Source organism: Crinia signifera, chromosome 7 (assembly GCF_055691185.1).
Source record: "Crinia signifera chromosome 7, ASM5569118v1, whole genome shotgun sequence".
NCBI classification, from domain to species: Eukaryota; Metazoa; Chordata; class Amphibia; order Anura; family Myobatrachidae; genus Crinia; species Crinia signifera.
The window spans coordinates 66514586-66533245 of record NC_139223.1 but is presented as its reverse complement, the minus strand read 5'-3'; the positions used below and the strand labels follow the sequence as shown (position 1 = coordinate 66533245).

At 43.2% G+C, this 18660-nt stretch overlaps 1 protein-coding gene across 1 annotated transcript in view; it reads right to left on the bottom strand.

Moving 5' to 3' along the window:
* Positions 1 to 2273: 2273 nt before the first annotated feature.
* The window catches only part of SMG1 (SMG1 nonsense mediated mRNA decay associated PI3K related kinase), a 112476-nt gene continuing 96089 nt past the window's right edge, over positions 2274 to 18660 (bottom strand). Inside the window, exons 52-63 of the mRNA XM_083153282.1 lie at positions 14383 to 14533; positions 14114 to 14303; positions 12681 to 13150; positions 12457 to 12594; positions 10912 to 11064; positions 10648 to 10827; positions 10286 to 10513; positions 9603 to 9814; positions 9057 to 9163; positions 6783 to 6962; positions 5180 to 5286; positions 2274 to 4795 (exon numbers count right to left, since the gene is read on the bottom strand). Of these exons, the coding sequence (XP_083009408.1) occupies positions 4718 to 4795; positions 5180 to 5286; positions 6783 to 6962; positions 9057 to 9163; positions 9603 to 9814; positions 10286 to 10513; positions 10648 to 10827; positions 10912 to 11064; positions 12457 to 12594; positions 12681 to 13150; positions 14114 to 14303; positions 14383 to 14533 (2194 nt within the window). The 3' untranslated portion in view covers positions 2274 to 4717. The remainder of the gene's footprint in view (positions 4796 to 5179; positions 5287 to 6782; positions 6963 to 9056; positions 9164 to 9602; positions 9815 to 10285; positions 10514 to 10647; positions 10828 to 10911; positions 11065 to 12456; positions 12595 to 12680; positions 13151 to 14113; positions 14304 to 14382; positions 14534 to 18660) is intronic.

Genomic DNA, 18660 nt, shown 5'->3' with positions numbered 1-18660 from the left:
CTTTTGACAAGCAGGAATAGTGTTAATAAAGTACACAATATACAGCAAGCATACAAGGCAAACAATGCCATAAAATAGGCAGGACGCCTATATGGCACCGCCAACACATCATACTCCTGTGAAAGCTACGCACAGTACCCAGTAAGCTTGTACTAAGCACATATTGCAATGATATAGGCAGGCAGCCTATATGGTGCCGATAACACAGCCTACCTGTGTGTACTAGGCATACATTGCAGTGACGCAGACATTTGGCCTATATGGTACTGTTAATACAGTACCTCTGACAAGTGTGTTAGAGCTATACGCAGCACACAGTAAGATTGTACTATGCATATATTGCAATGATATAGGCAGGCAGCCTATATGGTGCCGATAACACAGCATACCTGTGTGTACTAGGCATACATTGCAGTGACGTAGACATTTAGCCTATATGGTACTGTTAATACAGTACCTCTGTGTTAGAGCTATACGCAGCACACAGTAAGATTGTATTATGCATATATTGCAATGACATAGGCATATATGGTACAGCCAACAGTCTGACAGGCAGTGATAGTGTTAAGGCTGTATACAGTATACAGGAAGCTTGTATTAGTCACATACCTCCCAACTTGTGAGTTGAAGAAATAGGGCCACTCGCGTGGCTTGGGGGCGGGGCGTATGCAAATGAGGACGCGGCTTATGCTAATTAGCCGCGACCTCATTTTCATACGAGAATAGACGCTGTGCGCATGCGCACAGCGTCTATTCTCTTAGATTGGGGGGTCTCCCAACTGCCACCCCCCGCAGCGGGACAATGCCTGCCGCGGGTGGGACAGCGGGACAGGACCGAAAATCGTGACTGTCCCGCTGTATTCGTGACAGTTGGGAGGTATGTAGTCATACATTGCTTGTACTAGGCATACGTTAATATACCCATACATTGTTGCAACTTTGCACTGAGGCTGAGCTCTGCAGCTGCAATAGCTGACTAGGGCATGAACTCTGTCTGTAACCTGACTCCTGTTTTTGAGGAGACTGAGGTACAGGGGAGACTGGTCATGTGCCCTGCAGTGAAAGAGTGGAACACCAGACTGGCTGATAAGCTCTCTGTGTCCATCTACACATGCTGTAATACAACACAGGCAAGCATAGCAGAATGCAATGCAATAATGGCACAATGGCTCTGCAGCAACAAAGGCTGGCTGGAGCACTATACTGTACAGTGTCCCGAAGGAGGGGTACAGGGGGGACTTGCCCAAGTGACCTGGCAGTGAAGAAGTGGAACTCCGGGTGGCTGTGAGCTCCCACGTGTCCCTTCTCACATGTAGCAGGCAGGAAGGGATGTCAGTGGCGGGAACTCTCTGTGTGATAAACACAGTTCCCTGCCTACTGTCCCTGGGTGGAGAGGCTGATGTGGGGGGAGCCTTCTCCCCCTGCTAGCAAATGGCCACTAGGGATTGAGTCCTCATGCAGTGCCGGTAAAATGGCGGGGATCCCACGCGCGCCGGGCGTCCCCGCATACCGTGCGCTGCTGCCCACAAACAAGTTACACTGGTGGTCCAGCGGGACGGGCGGCGAACCGGCCGACAGTTTGCTAGCCACAGCCGGCGGTCCCCCTCGCCGGCTGGAACAGCCGCTATGTGCGCCTCGCTGCGCTACTCGCATGCGCTCCCAGCAGGGAGCGCGTTACTCACTGTGCCCTGCACTTTTGGTCCCCGGCGTCCGGTGGCGGCTGTATGCTCCCCAGTGCCCGGGGGCCGCTGCAGGTCCCCACCCATGAGTGGCGATGCAGCTCCGGACCCGGGTGATTGAGCCAGCAGCAGACCCCCAGTGCTGCTGCTCTGTCACTGACAGCAGTCAGTGTAAAATAAAAATTAAGTTAGGCTGCTAAAATAGCAGCCCCTCTAGTAGGTGCATCTGGCTCCTGCCAGCACCCGAAAAAACGGAGCTTCCTGGCCTGGAGGCAGGGTAGAGGAGGGGAGGAGCCCGGCTGCCTGGGAGGCAGTTCAAGTTTAACCTCTAGGGTGCTGGTGCTCTCTCCCACTACCCACTGTAACGCTGTGGCCCCTGATGTCTCCCGAAGGAGAAATGACAATACTTCTACTTGTCAATCAAGTCAGTGGGACACAATGCAGCTACGTACTACTGAAGGTATTAGGAGTTGCTTGTAGTACAGAATTCCTTATCAAAGTGGAACTCCACCCTATAGCACAGTTTATGAAATTACACCGATGTATACCCAACCCCTTCCAACTGTAGCACAGAAAGAAACACAAACAGCTCGATAGGAAGTATGTAATTTTATTTAAACAAGATTTTGATTCTTCATAGACCTCTGTATTTGAAAAAAGAAATGTAATATTACAGGTGTGAGTTAACTGCATTAAATGTTAACATGACATAGTAAATTAATGTAATGCAGTCTTTCCTCACTATCTACAGCTCACAAAAGGATCTTCGTTGCCTAGAGTAAAATGGGGGCAAAAAGTGTCATTCCTTCACATCAAATTCTGACATACACAGTTTTACCATCACCATAACTGTATAGCAATGTCTGTGGGTACACAACACAAACATGCATTATTCAGCATTTAAATACTCTTAGCCAGCCAATCAGAGTAACAAGACCGCCATTCTTACAAACTGAAATTATACTAGTTGCAAACATTACAATTTGTTTTACATTTGTTAATACTTCAGAATTGGGTGGTATTAATTAGACAAAAAAATACTATGGATTTCGAGGACAAGTTAAACTTTCTTGTTTTTGGAGATCTAAATAACGGACTTTGCCAACATGTGCTGGAGGCCTCTGGGAAGGGAGGCTACAGTTAGCACATGGAAAGCTTACCTTCGGTAATATTGCTGGTATAACATTAATGAAACAGTTTTTCCAACGGCAACTGCTGGTTGAATAAAGATTTTCCTTAATCTGATTGTGTGCTCTTTGTGTTGCCCTATCACACTGTAGATCACTTGGTGACTTTAAAACTTACGCTAAATGGACACTATTCTAAACCAAGTTTCTCAATCAAAAATATACAGGCATAAATTTACTTGCGAAAAATACAATTTTTATATGGATAAAATTAGAAGTTTTGGGGAGAAAAAGAAACGTAATAAAAACTTTATCTGTAAAAGCATTTAACCTGCCTAAATCAACACACACACGTCTAGGGGGATGGGAATACAACAAAAACACAAGCTATCCTACATTCTAATTATAATCAAAGGTTTTATTTTCTAAGGAAGGCCAGTAAAGCATGTTTTTTTCCCCCGTTTTTGTCACTTGTATACTTATCTCCTACAAAACGTACCAAGTGGTGCAAGAGCAAAGAAAAAAATAAAATCTAAACTTGTGACATTAATCTTCAGTATTCTTTCTGTGCATGTACAAGTATCAATCTGTATACACGGAGAACAAATTATGTACATAGGAATTGGCGCTATTAAACTGAACTAGTGCCACTCACTCCCAAATGTTCCGATTGCAAGTAACAATGCCTGGTGAGTAACCTTACTTCAACACTTTAAAGATACGATAATAAAACTTTCGATATGGAGGCATTAAAACCAGAGACGTTAAATAAAAATCTTATATCTTCAAAAACAGGAATTAACCACCACTGCAGTCTACCTCCACCAGAACATCACTTTATTGTAGTTACGATCAGCAACAGTGACAAGATTAACTAGTTAAGGAGAAAGAAAAGTAACAAAAAGAAAAAAAGTATGGAAGGACTACATGGTAAACAAAATTGGGAATACACCTCCAAAAAAACTACAGAAATGAGTTATGGGATGTGTGGGATACATGGATTTGGTTTTGTCACCCTAAAATCACGAGAACCATATCCATAACTGAATGCTCAGTGCTGATCCTTTAGGAAACCAAACCTGGGCAACACAAAATAGTAACCTGTTGTGACTTTTGTATGCATTGGGAAAGAACAGTGGACCACTTCTGCAAGCTCCATGTTTTGAGTGCGTTTCGAATTATCCCAACTAACATACTGTTAGATTGACCACAGTGTGAAAAGTACAAGCGTTGAAATTAAACAAGTATTCCTAAACTACAAGAATTTAGGGGAAGAAAAGAACGGAGAACAAGGCTTTTTATCTTCTTCTCAGAAGTCCACCAAACTTCACAATTCTGTTCTTTGGCTGCTATTTTTTTTCCAGTTAGTTTTCAAAGGCCATGCTTCATCTCCTAGCCTCTTCTGTGCTAAACTGGTCAACTCAACCAGCGTTGTTGCCAAGCAAGCAACAAGAGTAACCCAAGAAACGGACAGCATCTTCTTCACTGCAAATCCTTGATGGCCCCAATTTTCCCCCCTTATTCGAACAGGGTATAGCATTTCCTCAATAGTTGACAGGGTCACATGGAAGAGAGTTCTAGATCACCATGCGGTCTGGAGGATACCAATTTCTTTCTGCAGCTAGATGTATTGTCAGATCTTCAGTAGCAGAAAGACAATCACGTTAGCCAGACGGTGAGCATTATACTCTGTGCCCTGGGGATTGCTGACCATTGGTGTTTAACATTTCTCTGGGTGCAGCGTTCCTGTGGGATTCCCTTACCCACTGCACCAGGATTTCCTAGATTACCTCATATTAAGCCCCAGTATACATCGCCACCGGCCTTGGCGCGGCTGTGGATGCCTGAGACTTGATTGATTCTGGTGGGTTTCTGACTGTGCTGAACCAGGCTGGTCTGCCGTATTCTTGCTCACACCCAAGCCGTCCACCCTTCATACAGCTGAGCCAGGTTATCTAGATTCGTTGCCTCTTTAATCACAAAGTCCACCTAATAAAAAAAATGTGCAAAACTCAAGCCAGCTTTTATATAACAATGCAATACAGAGGCGTAAGTTTATCCCCGTAGCAAGATAAATATTAGTACCCCCCCCCAAATAGCTCAATCAGTAAGGGGTCTGTCTCCAGTAAGACAGGTCACGGGTTCTAAATACAGGGTGTGACACTTGCAAAAATGATGTTAGGCGGGGGAGTCAGCCACAGAAGCAATAGACGGCTTTCAATTAACTTATTCAAACTCACGAGAGAGATGCCCCTTGGGAGCAGGAGCCCGGTGGCAGTTGCCTCCCAGAATTCCCCCTCTGATACAATGACCACCGTGGGAGAAAGCTGTTCTAGCTAGGAGCATTAACAATTTATGGCTTTAACAACATACCTGCTCGGCAACAGACATCCTTCTGTTGGGATCCACGTCTCTTCCCTCCAGCTTAGTTTTCACTCGCTTCCACACGCTCACTGCATAAGAATTGCGCTCTTGCACAGCTAAGAGGAGACAATAAAACCAACTTACAAATCAAAGAAAAACATTTCAGATTGAAAAGGCCACTTGCAAATAACAGTTACATTGCCTCCCGCTCAGATAGAACTTTTTGAATATAATATTGTTCAAATATGCAGCCAGCAAGGGGCATTTGTGTTGTTACTTATACCTCAAGATGGAAGCAGCCAGACCCTCAATCTATGGGTTCTGACTCGTATCAGGTCCTGCCACTGCTTGATCAATTAAAAACCATTCTGAAACCCAGTAAATGTATGACATATGTACAGATCATCCCTGTACTATTCCTACTCTCACAACGACAGCCCTCCATGCAGGACAAGAGAGGACATTGGTAACGAAGGAGGGGAGATCATATGTAATTCATATGTAATTAAAGAAGCGATGAACAAGTTATAGAATGTTGAGCAGGATTCCCTTGAAATTAATGAATGGATCACTAAGCAGGAAATTCAAAGTGCACATAAGAGAGTTTTCATGCTTTAATATCATGCACATTTTACTGTTTGTGCATTTCTAATGCCCCCACTAAGTTTTTTTTTTTTTTTTTAAATCGAACAGAACAAGGTTCCTTAATTTTACACAGAGGTACATGTATAATAAAGTTACTAACTTTAAGCCATTATATTGAAGATAACTAATCTGCAAATATCTTTTGTTACAAATAAACCCATTCCATTAAAAAGGGACCCAGGCTTTCCCAGACCATATGGTTCCGGTGGTTAGAATTCAAGACCTCCTCGTATAAAACTTTAATACCAGCAAATGTTGAACTAATTCTTACAATAAGCTAATTAGTCCTAGCCGCGGTCCTCATAATTAATGAATATACTGACTATGCACCACCATTTTTGTTTACTATCACCTATTGTTTTTGTTCCATTCTGGATGAACTTCCCTGTCAGATATCCCCTTCCTCTCTTTTTTGCCCTCTTTAGGCTCTGTTTCTTTCACACCAGTTTCATGATTGGTGTATTTTGCTATTATACATTTATGTTTTGTTTTTTTCCATTTTGGTTAATGGTTATTGTTCTTATGATACTTTATGCTACAGCACACCAAATTATTGCAGTGGTTACAGTATGTATGCCATTTAGGCTTCTGAAAATAAAGAATTTATGTAAAGAAAAAATAAAAAGGGACCCAGCCAGCTGCCGGCAGTTCTAATAATCACACGGGAATCCAGATACTGGTGAGGAACCGGAATCCTGAGGGCTGTTAAACAGATATCATCCCCCTTAAAATTCCTTTGCTGAAAAATTAATTATTTATGAACACTTTCAGCTTCAAAAGCAGAATGACTAGGTTGAAATACCAATCTACATATTTTTTTACAATGCAGGGTCACCGAAAAATTAAAAGCTTTTCGTTTCCAAACAAACACCAGATAAGTATAAAAAACAACGGTTGCAGACTGATGTGAATTCTGTGTACAGAGCATGCTATAGGAACATCTACAAATTAAGTTAGTGTGGCTTACCTTTGCCAGTTTTTGGGTCCCGCACTGCCTTTTTAGGACTTGAAACAACACTCCTGCCAAGTCCTGGAACAATGCTGGGTGGCGTATCTGCTGACGGTGCCAAAGTTTTCTGAACGGGCTTCTTTGCATTCTGCGACATGCCTTCAGGCTGGGTTTTCTGTATAGTGTTGCTACGCACAGCTTTTTTTTTTTTTTTTTATGTTGCACAAAAGAAACAAAGGGATAAAAAAGGAAAAAGGTTAGTGAAGAGAGACTTGGAAAAAAAAGGTTGTGGAAAAAGCGAATTTAAAAAAAGGAAAGAAATTCAAAGAGATATCTATCTATCTATCTATCTAGATACATACACACACACACTACAATTTTAATTTCGTAACAGACCATTATTTTAGAAATTTGTTTAATAAAGCTAGCACAGGTAAAGCGGAGCTTAAGGTGCCCATACACATTGCGAGAATCGCATGCGCCATGGGCTAGATCGCATGCTTTTTGCGTGCAAGGAGATCCGAAAGCAGTACAAAAAGTATGTGCAGCACTTACTTTTTGTACTATGCGGGAGCGCACATCGCATGCTGCTATCGCAGGGTGTATGGCCACCTTAAGCGTCATCCTAATTGCAGCAAAGTTGGCGTGGCAAGTGTGTCTGCGAATATGACGCGCCGCCATAGGAAAACATACACCATCTCAAGAATAGAACTCTTTATCAAAGCATCAGGAAAGTGTTGTCAACAGGAGGGAACGCCATCATCACATGATCTCTGAGGAAAAGTACAACCCAACTCTGTTCATTTTATTATCAGTACCATATCGGCTTTTATTGCACGTTTTTTTGGGACTGTTGATCCTTTGGGGTAGCGGTGATCCCTGCTTATTCCCTCCCAATTGTATTCTATGTTGGTATTCTTGTTTCAACATTGTATTTTATACTGAATAAACCTTTTATGAAAGAGAGACATGTGGCTGTTTTAATTAAATCTTTATGAGAGCGTCACGATATTCAACAGCGTGAGTACTGGTACACATAGATACCTTGACATGTTTTTACTGCATATTATATAAGTACTGTATATACTCGAGTTTAAGACAACTTTTTCAGCACTTTTTTTGCTGAAAAAGCACCCCCCTGGGCTTATACAGTAAATGTAGTTTGATGTGCTGTGGAGGGGACCCAGCGCGGCAGAAGCTTCCTCTCCCCCATCTCCAAACGCCCATGAAGCTGCGGATCCTCTCCCCCTGGCGGCTAGAGACACTGCCCACCCGACGCAGCAATGCAAGAACTATTTAGGGAAGAAGCAGGCAGCTGGCATTCTGTCTAACAGATCTCAACCCCATTGAGCTGTTGTGGGAGCAGCCTGACCGCATGGTACGCAAGAAGTGCCCATCAAGCCAATCCAACTTGTGGGAGGTGCTTCAGGAAGCATGGCGTGAAATTTCTACAGATTACCACAACAAATTAACAGCTGGAATGCCAAAGGTCTGCAATTATGTAATTGCTGCAAAAGGAGCATTCTTTGATGAAAGCAAAGTTTGAAGGCCAAAATTACTATTTCAAATAAAAATCATTTATACCTTGCCAATGTCTTGACTATATGTTCTATTCATTTTGCAACTCATTTGATAAAAAAAAAAAAAAAGTATTCATGTAAAACACTAAATAGTCTAGGTGACCCCAAACATTTGAACGATAGGGCAGATGCCAGCACTGTCCATGTGGCAACAAACAATAAGCATTAGGCTCAGGCTTACCCTGTTGACTCCTTATGTTTCATAATGTGAGTGTTCTCTAATAAAAGGAATGCTATTTAAGCAAAGAGTTATACCAAAGTAATGATGAATTATTGTGCCTTCATGTACTATCCATTAATATTAGTCATTATGTAATTATGGTTACTACTTAGAAACATTCAAAAGGTTTTCAAAACATCATAAAGCAAAACAATTATTTACAAATAAAAGGATTGGCTGCTGGAAATTAGACCTACAGTACTGTAAATAAGAAGAGACCACTAAGCTGGGTACACACTAAACAATATGTATGCACTATGTCGCTGACGATGCACGCTCCCACACATCAGACATCCTTCGTCATCTCTACATGCATTACAACAAAGTACATCACAAGCGCAAACGCATCTCGTAGTGTGTACCAGTTTAAGGCTCCAACAGTGAAAGCAATAAAGCAGGTAACATGTATAAATTTTAGTCAAATGAAAAAAAAACCAAAAAAAAAAAAAAACAAGAACCACCTAAATCTTTATCTGGTTTGAGCAAACTTACCGGCAGCAAAGCTGGGCAGATACGTTGACGATGTAGTTGGGCTAGCGCATTCATTCGTAGCATCTGTTACCAAAGGTGATGCAAAGCCCACCAGGTTGTTATAAATACTGAGGAGAGAGGTAAGCAGAGAAGGGATGATGGTCAAAGTGTGTGTGTTTTTTTTGGAGGGGTATTCAATCAGACAAACAATTTTTTAGGCGCAAAAACTTAAGTGCCAATTGTGGGGGAGCTATTCACTTAAGGTGCCCATTGGGGCTATCCCCTTATCTTCTGGCAGTCACATTTGGGCATCAGCAAAATGTGCATGTTCAGCGGAACAGGGAACTGTTTTTCAGTTCTAAAAATTATCGTGTGATAACAGATAGGGTCTATGAAAAGTTGCAGACCTAGGACGGAAATAAGTGCATGCTTACTACGGATTGAGTTTTGCCTGTCCAGGCAAGCCAAACAAAATCCCTGATATATGCTGGCATCTGCAATAATTGGATAGCCATGATTAAATACCGCCATCTGGGTTTAACGACATTGTTAGAACAATTTTTTTACCTCTGGCTTTGCTTCTTTAACTCCTTTAGTGTTGGTGTGATCTCTTGCAGCATTTCTATATGTTCCTGGCTGCGCACCTGGCCCAACGCCTGAACCAGTGTGAAGAGAACAGTCTGGATGTTATCTTGCCACGACTTATACTCGGACAGGAACTGCCTAACACTGTCTTCATATGGCACATCTTCTCCATCTGCTAATGCGGCTTCTTCATCCTAGAAGCAAAAAATGTTTAAAACGCATTACACATGATGCCGTAGGAGGGGTCTGGAACTGGAGCGGAAGCTGCAGGGGTAGCGCTGCCTGGCTACTCAGCTACACTTACTAGAAGCTAGCCAACACTATGTACTATGTACAGTGGTGGCACAGCTCTGAAGGCGCTGTCAGAAGTAGCCGCATTGCCGGGCAGCGCTGCAGCTTCCATTCCACCTGCAGCCAGAGGAGCAGAGAAGAAGAAGAGGAGTGATGACCGGAGGGGAAGGCAGAATCTGTCCCACGGGCTGTACGTTGCCCACCCCTGCACCAGGTGGAGGGTTAAGATATGCCGAGTAGAACAGTTAGTTTAGGGATAGAAACACTTACCGGAAAAAATATCCCACATAACTATGTATCTTTTGAACCCAACTAATTATTTATAGATTTGAAATGGTGCCACGTGTCTGATTAGAGATAATGTAAGAACTCACCTTTGCCATGGCTTTCAGTAGGTGTTTGACGTCTCCCAGCTGCCGGTTGTGACCTGTGAGCACAGTCTTAATGCAGTCTACCAGGTTCTGTATGGTCTCACACACTGCTTCAATCTGCTGCTCCTCCTCACTCTGCAGATTCCTCTGGTTTGCCATATCGTGACACAGCTGCTTGTGGGCAGATACCAACCACTCGGGACTTCCTATGGCATTCTCACTGGTTGGGCCCTGCAAGAAGGGTCAGGTTTAATGGTTTGAAACATCCATGGACCCGATCAGCTAATTAGATCTGCTTTCATATAAAATCTGACCAGCTAGCAGCCACAGCAGAAAAGGCAGCAAACGTGAACTGTAATACTGACCACACGTTTAAGAAGCTGAAGCTCGAGATCAGACACTGTGCTGTTGAACTGGGAAGCAAATGAGCACATCTGCTGACAACGTTTAATGAGCTCAAATAAGCTGCTGTCCAGGCTTAGAGTCTCTGCTGTCCGTGTCCGCAAGCTTTCAAAGTGTATGATGGTGCTGCACAGGAAAGTGACCTAAAGATTCCCAGAGGAGGAACAAGATTAGAATTCATAGATGAGCTGGTGTCAGTAACTGTTATTCAGCACTGCGCCCTGTACCTGGCTGGTTCTTTGGTTTTCTTTTAGCACAAAATTTCTTCTCTCTGTAATAGTTGCCTCAAAATCTTGAAGGACTGGTGCTAATGCAGGATTTGCCCCTCCTGCCCACTTTAAGCGCTGCTCAATGCTAGCTTCTAAAGAGGCGAGTTTGTCCTAAATGGAAAATAAAATCAAAAGATAAAACCTAAGAGAAAGACTTTTTAAAAGGTTATGCTCTAATTAGGACACTTAGGGGGGACATTCAATTAGACGTATTATGTGTTGCTGGCATTCCTTTCCTCGTTACATTGCAGCCATGAACTTTACTGAATCTTCCTTTACAGCCCATTGAGATGCGCAGGAAAACCCGGGCGTGCGACATAGATTTACTGTAACCTTCCCTAAACACCACATGGAGTGGCAGATGTATTAAGCCTTAACAAGAGATAAATCAAGCGTGATAAGGAGATAAAAAGTCCAGCCAATCACCTGCTAACTGCCATGTTACAGGCTGTGTTTGAAAAAAAGCGGAAAGGAGCTGATTGGCTGAGCGTTTATCTCTCTTTATCACACTTGAATTTATCTCTTGTTAAGGCTTAATACATCTGCCCAAGAAAGGGCTATTTCACACTATCCGGTTTTGACCAGACGGCAAAAAGCCGGATAAACTCGGTCCGTGTTTTTGCTGGACGGCAGAGCCTTTCACGTGCACCAGTTTTCAGAAGGCTATATGTTGTGCATATAAAATATATCTACATTTATTTTTGCCATGCTTGGCAAATTTTGGGGTGGAGTTTCAATGTGATGTCAAGTTGGTGCGGGGAAAGCCGCAACAGCACACCAAAAACTGGTGTGTGTGTGTGTGTGAGTGAAAGACCTTAGTCTGCCAGCCGTCCTCTCCATTGGATACATCCATCTGCTACCTGGCAGCCGAGCTGTAGCGTGTAAAAAGAACCCTACACGCCATATTATACATTAAAAGCCTGGCACGGCTTTTTGCACTCTGGCCTGAACCATATATTGTGAAATAGCCCGAAGGCTGCTGCAACTCTAATCTCTGGCACCAAAAGAAAAAACGCGTTGAGTACACAATTACACAGCAGCACAGGCAGTTTTGCAAGTGCAATGCTCCAGAGATACAATGTTTGCATGCTGTGAAATTGCTAATTTAGAGATTTATGTAAACCTGAAGTTGACGCACATTCCCAATGTTTGTAGATCCGCCAAGCCACACAGTGTACGTGCAGAACTGGGGCTACAAAGTTGCTCACTAAAGTTCATGAATGCCCGCATTGAAACATGAACTAAACCCCACTAATTTAAATGGTAGAACACATACAAAACATTTACTATTATTATGCAAGTGGGTGCAACCACAGGAATTTATTATGCCATAGTATAATCTGTGAATAAACTGCATGTAGTATTTCTAAAGCTGAAGCACCTGTGTTTCTAACGTATGCTAAACGGCACTAAAGAAAGCGACTTTATACTACATTTCCCCATTGATAAAAATACCTGCGACAACAGTGGATTGCAATAAAATATGTGATAAAGTTACAGCACCTGGACAGCTACAATAGAGGTATCAATCTGTCCAAGAGTATGAAGTTTCTTCTTCATGTTGGTCAAGATAGCAGACCGGGGAGGAGATGTAACGGGTGAGGCCTGCGTACGATTAATCAGTAAATCTTCGTGCTGCCACTAGGAGGGGAAATAAAGTGTAAAAATGCTGGGACAAAGCACAATAACTATTTTTTTTTAAATGATCATTTATAGATTTCTTTTACCTGAAACATTGCAATGTGTAGCTGCACACGCTGGATGCTGGTTTTGCAAGAAGAAATATTTGTTTCTAGGCGCCGGACCAAGTCTTGTTTCTTCCAAGCGGTGTCGTAGGAACTGGCTAGGACAGTAGATCTACTCATCACATGCTGAGAGAACCTGGTGATCTGGATATTGTGCTCCACCGCCTTTTTACAGAGATCGTCAACAGACACTTTGCTTTCTGCCCCAAAGTCCTTGGCTTCTACTTGGGCGATAACATCAACCCCCAAAGTGCTGATGTAGCTGCACAGAGTCAGACCAAGCGCCTGTGTTGGAAGCCCAATTAAGAGCTGTCTCACAAAGTCAGCAGTAAATGACTTGATTGGTTTGGCCATCTGGTCTTCACTCAAAGAGGAACCCCTGTACAATGATTTAACATTCACAATTTGTACAGGTCCATTGACGGGAGTTTGATCCTCGATTTGGCTTTTTCCTTTGGAAAAAAATAAATAAAATCAGAAAAGTTCTTGATTTTCAGTAAACTGCTTATTTGTAGTTCAAAGAATGGGTTGGATCAATAATTATATCTGCTAATAGGAAGATAACCTGTAAAAATATTATGCCTAGAACTCTAAGATCATGTTCTCAACGTGAGCACCTGTAACCTCCCAACCAGAGCCAAGGAACTAGGGGATGGAATGTAATCATTGTGTCAGTCACAATGTTGTCATTACAATCTTAAAGCCCACATCCATTACTGTGAATTCTCCTAGGTGAGCAGTTGCAGCCTATCCCCCTTGAACCGCCCGGGGGCTTCCTGGGTGGCAGGATCACATTCGGTCCTTTTGCAAGGTATTTATCGAATGTGATACCAGAAAGTTCTGCAGGATGCTGTCCAATCCGACAGATCCTAAGTGCAGCAATTGTGATCTACAGACACTAGTCTGATGTGTATGGGATAGTGCATCAGATGTAAAAAACATTCGATTTGCCAGATTTCTTGGTCCAATGCATTGGAATAAGGCAAAATCAGGTAAAAATCACAGTCGTGTATGGTCGTGTTGTCGACCTAACATACCTCAGCCCTTGAGGACCACTGGTTTAAAGAACACAGCAGAAATTCAATCTCTGCTTTCAGTACAAGCGATACATAGAGCCTATGTACTGAAAAAGAGTTAAACACAAAGTACAGCTCCATCAAGGTGTGTGAGTCTTCCTACTAACTTTGGGACTTCATTCTCAGGCACTTGGGTGAAAGCGGCGAGGTGCTCAGCCAATAACACCCACACTTAAAATATGCCTACTCCACTAACAGCGCCTCTTTCTACTCCTCAATATAATAACAGAATCCACATATATAAAATATTTAGTATTTACAAAATTGAATTTAAATAAAATGATAAACAAGTGACTTCAATCAATTTTGCTCTCCAAAGAACAGAATGTAAGCACTTACCAGACAAAGCTTGGGAGAATATCCCACAGAGCCGGAAGAATTCACGGATAGTTTGTAGCCTTTTCAGGAAGAATATCTCATCCAAAACACGCCTGAGTTCTTCATCTTCAAAGAAGTTCACTTGTGTACTGCGCGCTTCCCGGATGATGTCCACTTTCCTCCAAGCAGGAGGAATTTCCAGTTGTTTCAACTGTAGAAGTAAATGACTAAGTGACCATTATATTTTAATATCAAACATTCTGCATTACATCAAATAAATATGTCCGTACCTTTTCCAGTAGTACTCCAAATGCAGTTTCAACTTGAGCAAACATCCCATCAAAAGCCACTAGAAGCATCTGACCAGCTGACATTTTTGGAGTTTCTTCGACTGAGCCGTTTCTTGGCTGAATTAACTCTGCATACTGAGAATTAAGTGACCTGCAAAAACACAATAAAAGCAGCTTACAGTTTACCGAAGGAAGAAAGTACAGAATTAGCTGGTGATCGCAACAGTGTGTACATGAAAATGAAACCTATTTAAATGAGCTGAGTTTTAAATTTTATGCTGGGTACACACCAGGACGACTAGGGCTCGATCCCCTCAATCTAGATCCAATTCCGACCAATTGGATGTAGATTGTGTGCTGATTGGGCCCTTTTCTGTCCTGGTGTGGACCGATACCGATCCGATGCGCGGTCCCGCGGGTCGGTCGTTATTGAGATCCTACCTGCTGCAGGTAGGATCTCAATGATGACCATACAGCCGGGTGCGGGTCGCCATCGGATCGGACCCGCTCACGGTGCACATCGTAAGCGGGTCATGCCCCCCCGCGTCACCGTGAGCGGGTCGGACGAGCCACTGACGACCCGCTCACGATGTGCATCGTGAGCAGGTCGTCCTGGTGTGTACCCTACATTACAGTTCAGGAAAGTGAAACCAAATGTGCTGACCGGAGCATCCTCACAAAACTTTGGTTATCAAACACGCAGAGCAAGTCAGAATATAAAAAACAAACAGACATGTAAGAAGCAAAAAAAAGCACAGAACAGTTCAAAAGTAATGCAGACCAAAGGCTCAAAATTAACAGGAGTGACAGATTACAATAGGGATGGACTCCATAAAAAAGCACCACCACACAATGTACCAAAGGATACATGTGCAGGACACTGGCAGAATGTACAAGGATGGGTGTGGCCTCAAATGCCAATGTCATGCAACAGGTTTGCACCCTAGAAAGGCATTTTAAGGCCCAAACACACAGGGCGATTTTTCCCAATGTGTATGGACAATGATGATGGGGAAAATCTCTTTTCGACCTTCTGAGCTATTTTTCCCAGGGGAGGACGACTTTCCATAGCACAACGCCATGGAAAGGCTTCCACTTTGTCGCTCATCTGCTGGTAATAACAGATAAGCGGTGGCCTACGGCAATGGTGCGGGAGAACGTATAAGCACTCACCGCTGCCCCGTACGTGGCTGGAAGTCAGGACAGAAGTGTTGCACAGACAAAATAACCTCCGATGTAATTTATGGTTATATCTTGCTACAGTTCTCATTTACACCCTTTACTCTGGCTACTGAGAAGTAAAAGGCAACAGACATAGCCCATCCACCATTATCTTTGGTCACTGAATTCTTTTCTCTGCAGCAGGCTGGGGAACACTGGACCATGGGATGTTCAAAAGCCGCTCCGGGGAGGAATTAGTTTCCAGATGGCTGAAAGAAAATATCTAGGTCCACAGCAAAAGGACAAAAAAAGACCACACAAAGTCCCCCCAAAAAAAGAGACACGGAAAAGGGCGACACTGACTCAAACATCTCACATGCAAAAACACCACAATAATAATAATAATAATAATAAATAAAAAATTACAAATAACTGAAAAAACTAAACTGTAGCAAAATGTGCCCTACTCCACACAGGCACCTGAAGAACACTGGAATTCTGGGGTTGCAGTAGGAAGGAGCTTACAGTATTTGGAAAAGCTAGTTTTATTTCAATGCCAGCTCCAGCCCCAACCTGAAATCCATGGTCCAGTGTTCCTCAGCGTTGTTGAAAGAGAAAGCATTTCGCTTTTCTATATTCTTCTGCGTATATATATTTAGAACCAATGAACAGATTATCTCCAGAAAATCATCATTACATTTTTAAAGGCGATATTCAATGCTGCAAGACTGGCTATAGAAAGAACATACGAACAGGCTGCCTAATAAATCATACCACGCCATTTATTTCAAATGCCACTGGGTGGAGAAAATCTTGCCTCTTGGGTTAAGAGAAATAGGCACACTGGGCTGAGCCTGTACCGTGTAATATGTTTGGCATATTTAGTTTCAACAATGCCCCCAAAATTAGGTTTCTAAAGTAGTCAACATGATATTGAAGTATAATCGTTTTCATACATTTACACAGTAACCGTTTAGTGCCCAGACTCTCACCTATCCAGGCTATACCCATTGTTCCCCATGCCCCCTAGTTGGTTGAAGATAAAAAAAAAAAAAGCTCTAACAGGGAAACTGCAAGAAACCAGAGAGCGCACACACAAAAAATATTGTGTGCTTTGCTACATTACTGACCACGCGGGTGGCAAAACATTGCAAAATGGCATGTCTGGTTTCTCCAGGATACACTCTGTGGTCACAGCCATCCAGTAAGCATAATATACTTGTCATTTGGCATTTTGTAGATCAATATAAATAGGATAATATAGTCGGATAATGTCCCCCCATATATTTGAAGTATGGAAGAAAAATGGGATTTTGTACTTACCGTTAAATCCTTTTCTCCGATTTCACAGGTGGCACTGGTTTTACAGTGGGGAATAGAGGGCGACCACTAGGAGCATGGGCACTTTAAAAAATTTGCAAGTGTGGCTGACTCCTCCCCTCTACTAAGTATTGTGCCCGGAGGGAGCTGGAAGAAAAACACTTCCGAGAGGAGGTTAAACATCACACATCCTAATCTACCAAACAGAACAGCAAAAGTGAAAATAGAAATTTCAAGCACACACAACTGGCCAGGGAGATCCAACTAACAAAGGAATCCACCTTTGCAGGGGACTTAACCTAAAAGCCGTAACTTTCTGGAAGAGCAACGCTGGGAGGGCGTCCAGTGCCACTTGTGGAATTGGAGAAAAGGATTTAACGGTAAGTAAAAAATCCCGTTTTCTCCTTCATCCACTAGATGGCACTGGAGTTACAGTGGGGACGTCCCAAAGCTCCAAACGCAGGCGGGACAGCACTGAGAAACCTTTAAAGCAGAGCGGCCAAACTGAGATGCTGGAGCCACAAAGGCTTCCCCCAAGGTCCGAAGGATCCAGCCAAATGACAGACCTACAGAGTAGCTGAATGGAGAATCCACTGGCAGCCACCCAAGAAGGTCTTATAGTGCGCATGAAATGCACAGAAAGAAGGTGGAGGCCGTGATAAAGTTAAATAAGCTTGCCGGAGAGAAAGAGGAGTCCAGCTGACCACAGTCTGTGAAGACACCAACCTGGCTTTGCCGAGTCACACAAAGCAGAGCATCATATATATATATACACACATACATACATACACACACACACTTTATTAAGTGTTGTATATATGCACCATCCTATCATACATAGGAGAAAGCGCACATGGCCATCTTCATTGGCGATCACCATAGAAGAAAAACCAGTAACAAAACCTTTGCGCACCAAAGTGGAATCGTTGCCTTGATCATTATATAAGGCCTGCTAATGTAATTTAGAGGAAAACGGTCAAACTTGACCAACCAATTTGCAACAGCTGTATCCACCCAGAAGGCTACCCCGCTGGGTAGAAGGCTATGAGCTTTCTTTTAGCAGGATCCTTGAACATTAATCCTGGTTATAGTACCAAAGTCAGAGTCCACAGATAGGTGGAGTCTGTGCCTTGCCATTTGCAGGGAAAAGGTAATAAGCAATGGTAGTCTGGGTGATGGACACACAAGCACACCTATTTTGCTTAAACTATCATGATTCTTATTATGTCTGTAATAGATTTTTAAGATAGTCCAGACACAGTCATTTGGCTATGTGCTTTGTACCCCAGGCTGGGTATTCTAATAAACCATAGTCAAAACAGCTACCCACACAGGTGTGTGGACCTAAAAGTGCAACCAGCTCTGTATGTGTACACTGGGCCAGAGTATACTTACAGGGTAATCTTACATATGCCTAGGCTGGCCGGTGGCCGTATGGCCGAGGGGAGCGCGACGCAAGCTGCATGCAGCGGCGTGCGGTCACTCTGGGACAGTAGTCTCAGGAGCAGGGGACTCTGGCGCAAACCGCAAGCAGTGACGATGGGGTCCCCCCGGCAGCTCCCACGGTGCAGACAGGCAGTGGCAAAAGCTGCCTGTCTGTCCTCAGTGTGAAATCAGTACAAAACAAACATAATCAAAAACATTTCTATTTGCCCTGAGAGACCAAACAGCACCCAGCTCCAGAAGGGCACATTCTAAGACTGCCTGGGATGGGGGAAGTAGAGGGGAGGAGTCAGACACACTTGTAAATTTCTTAAAGTGCCCATGCTCCTAGTGGTAGCCTTCTATTCCCCACTA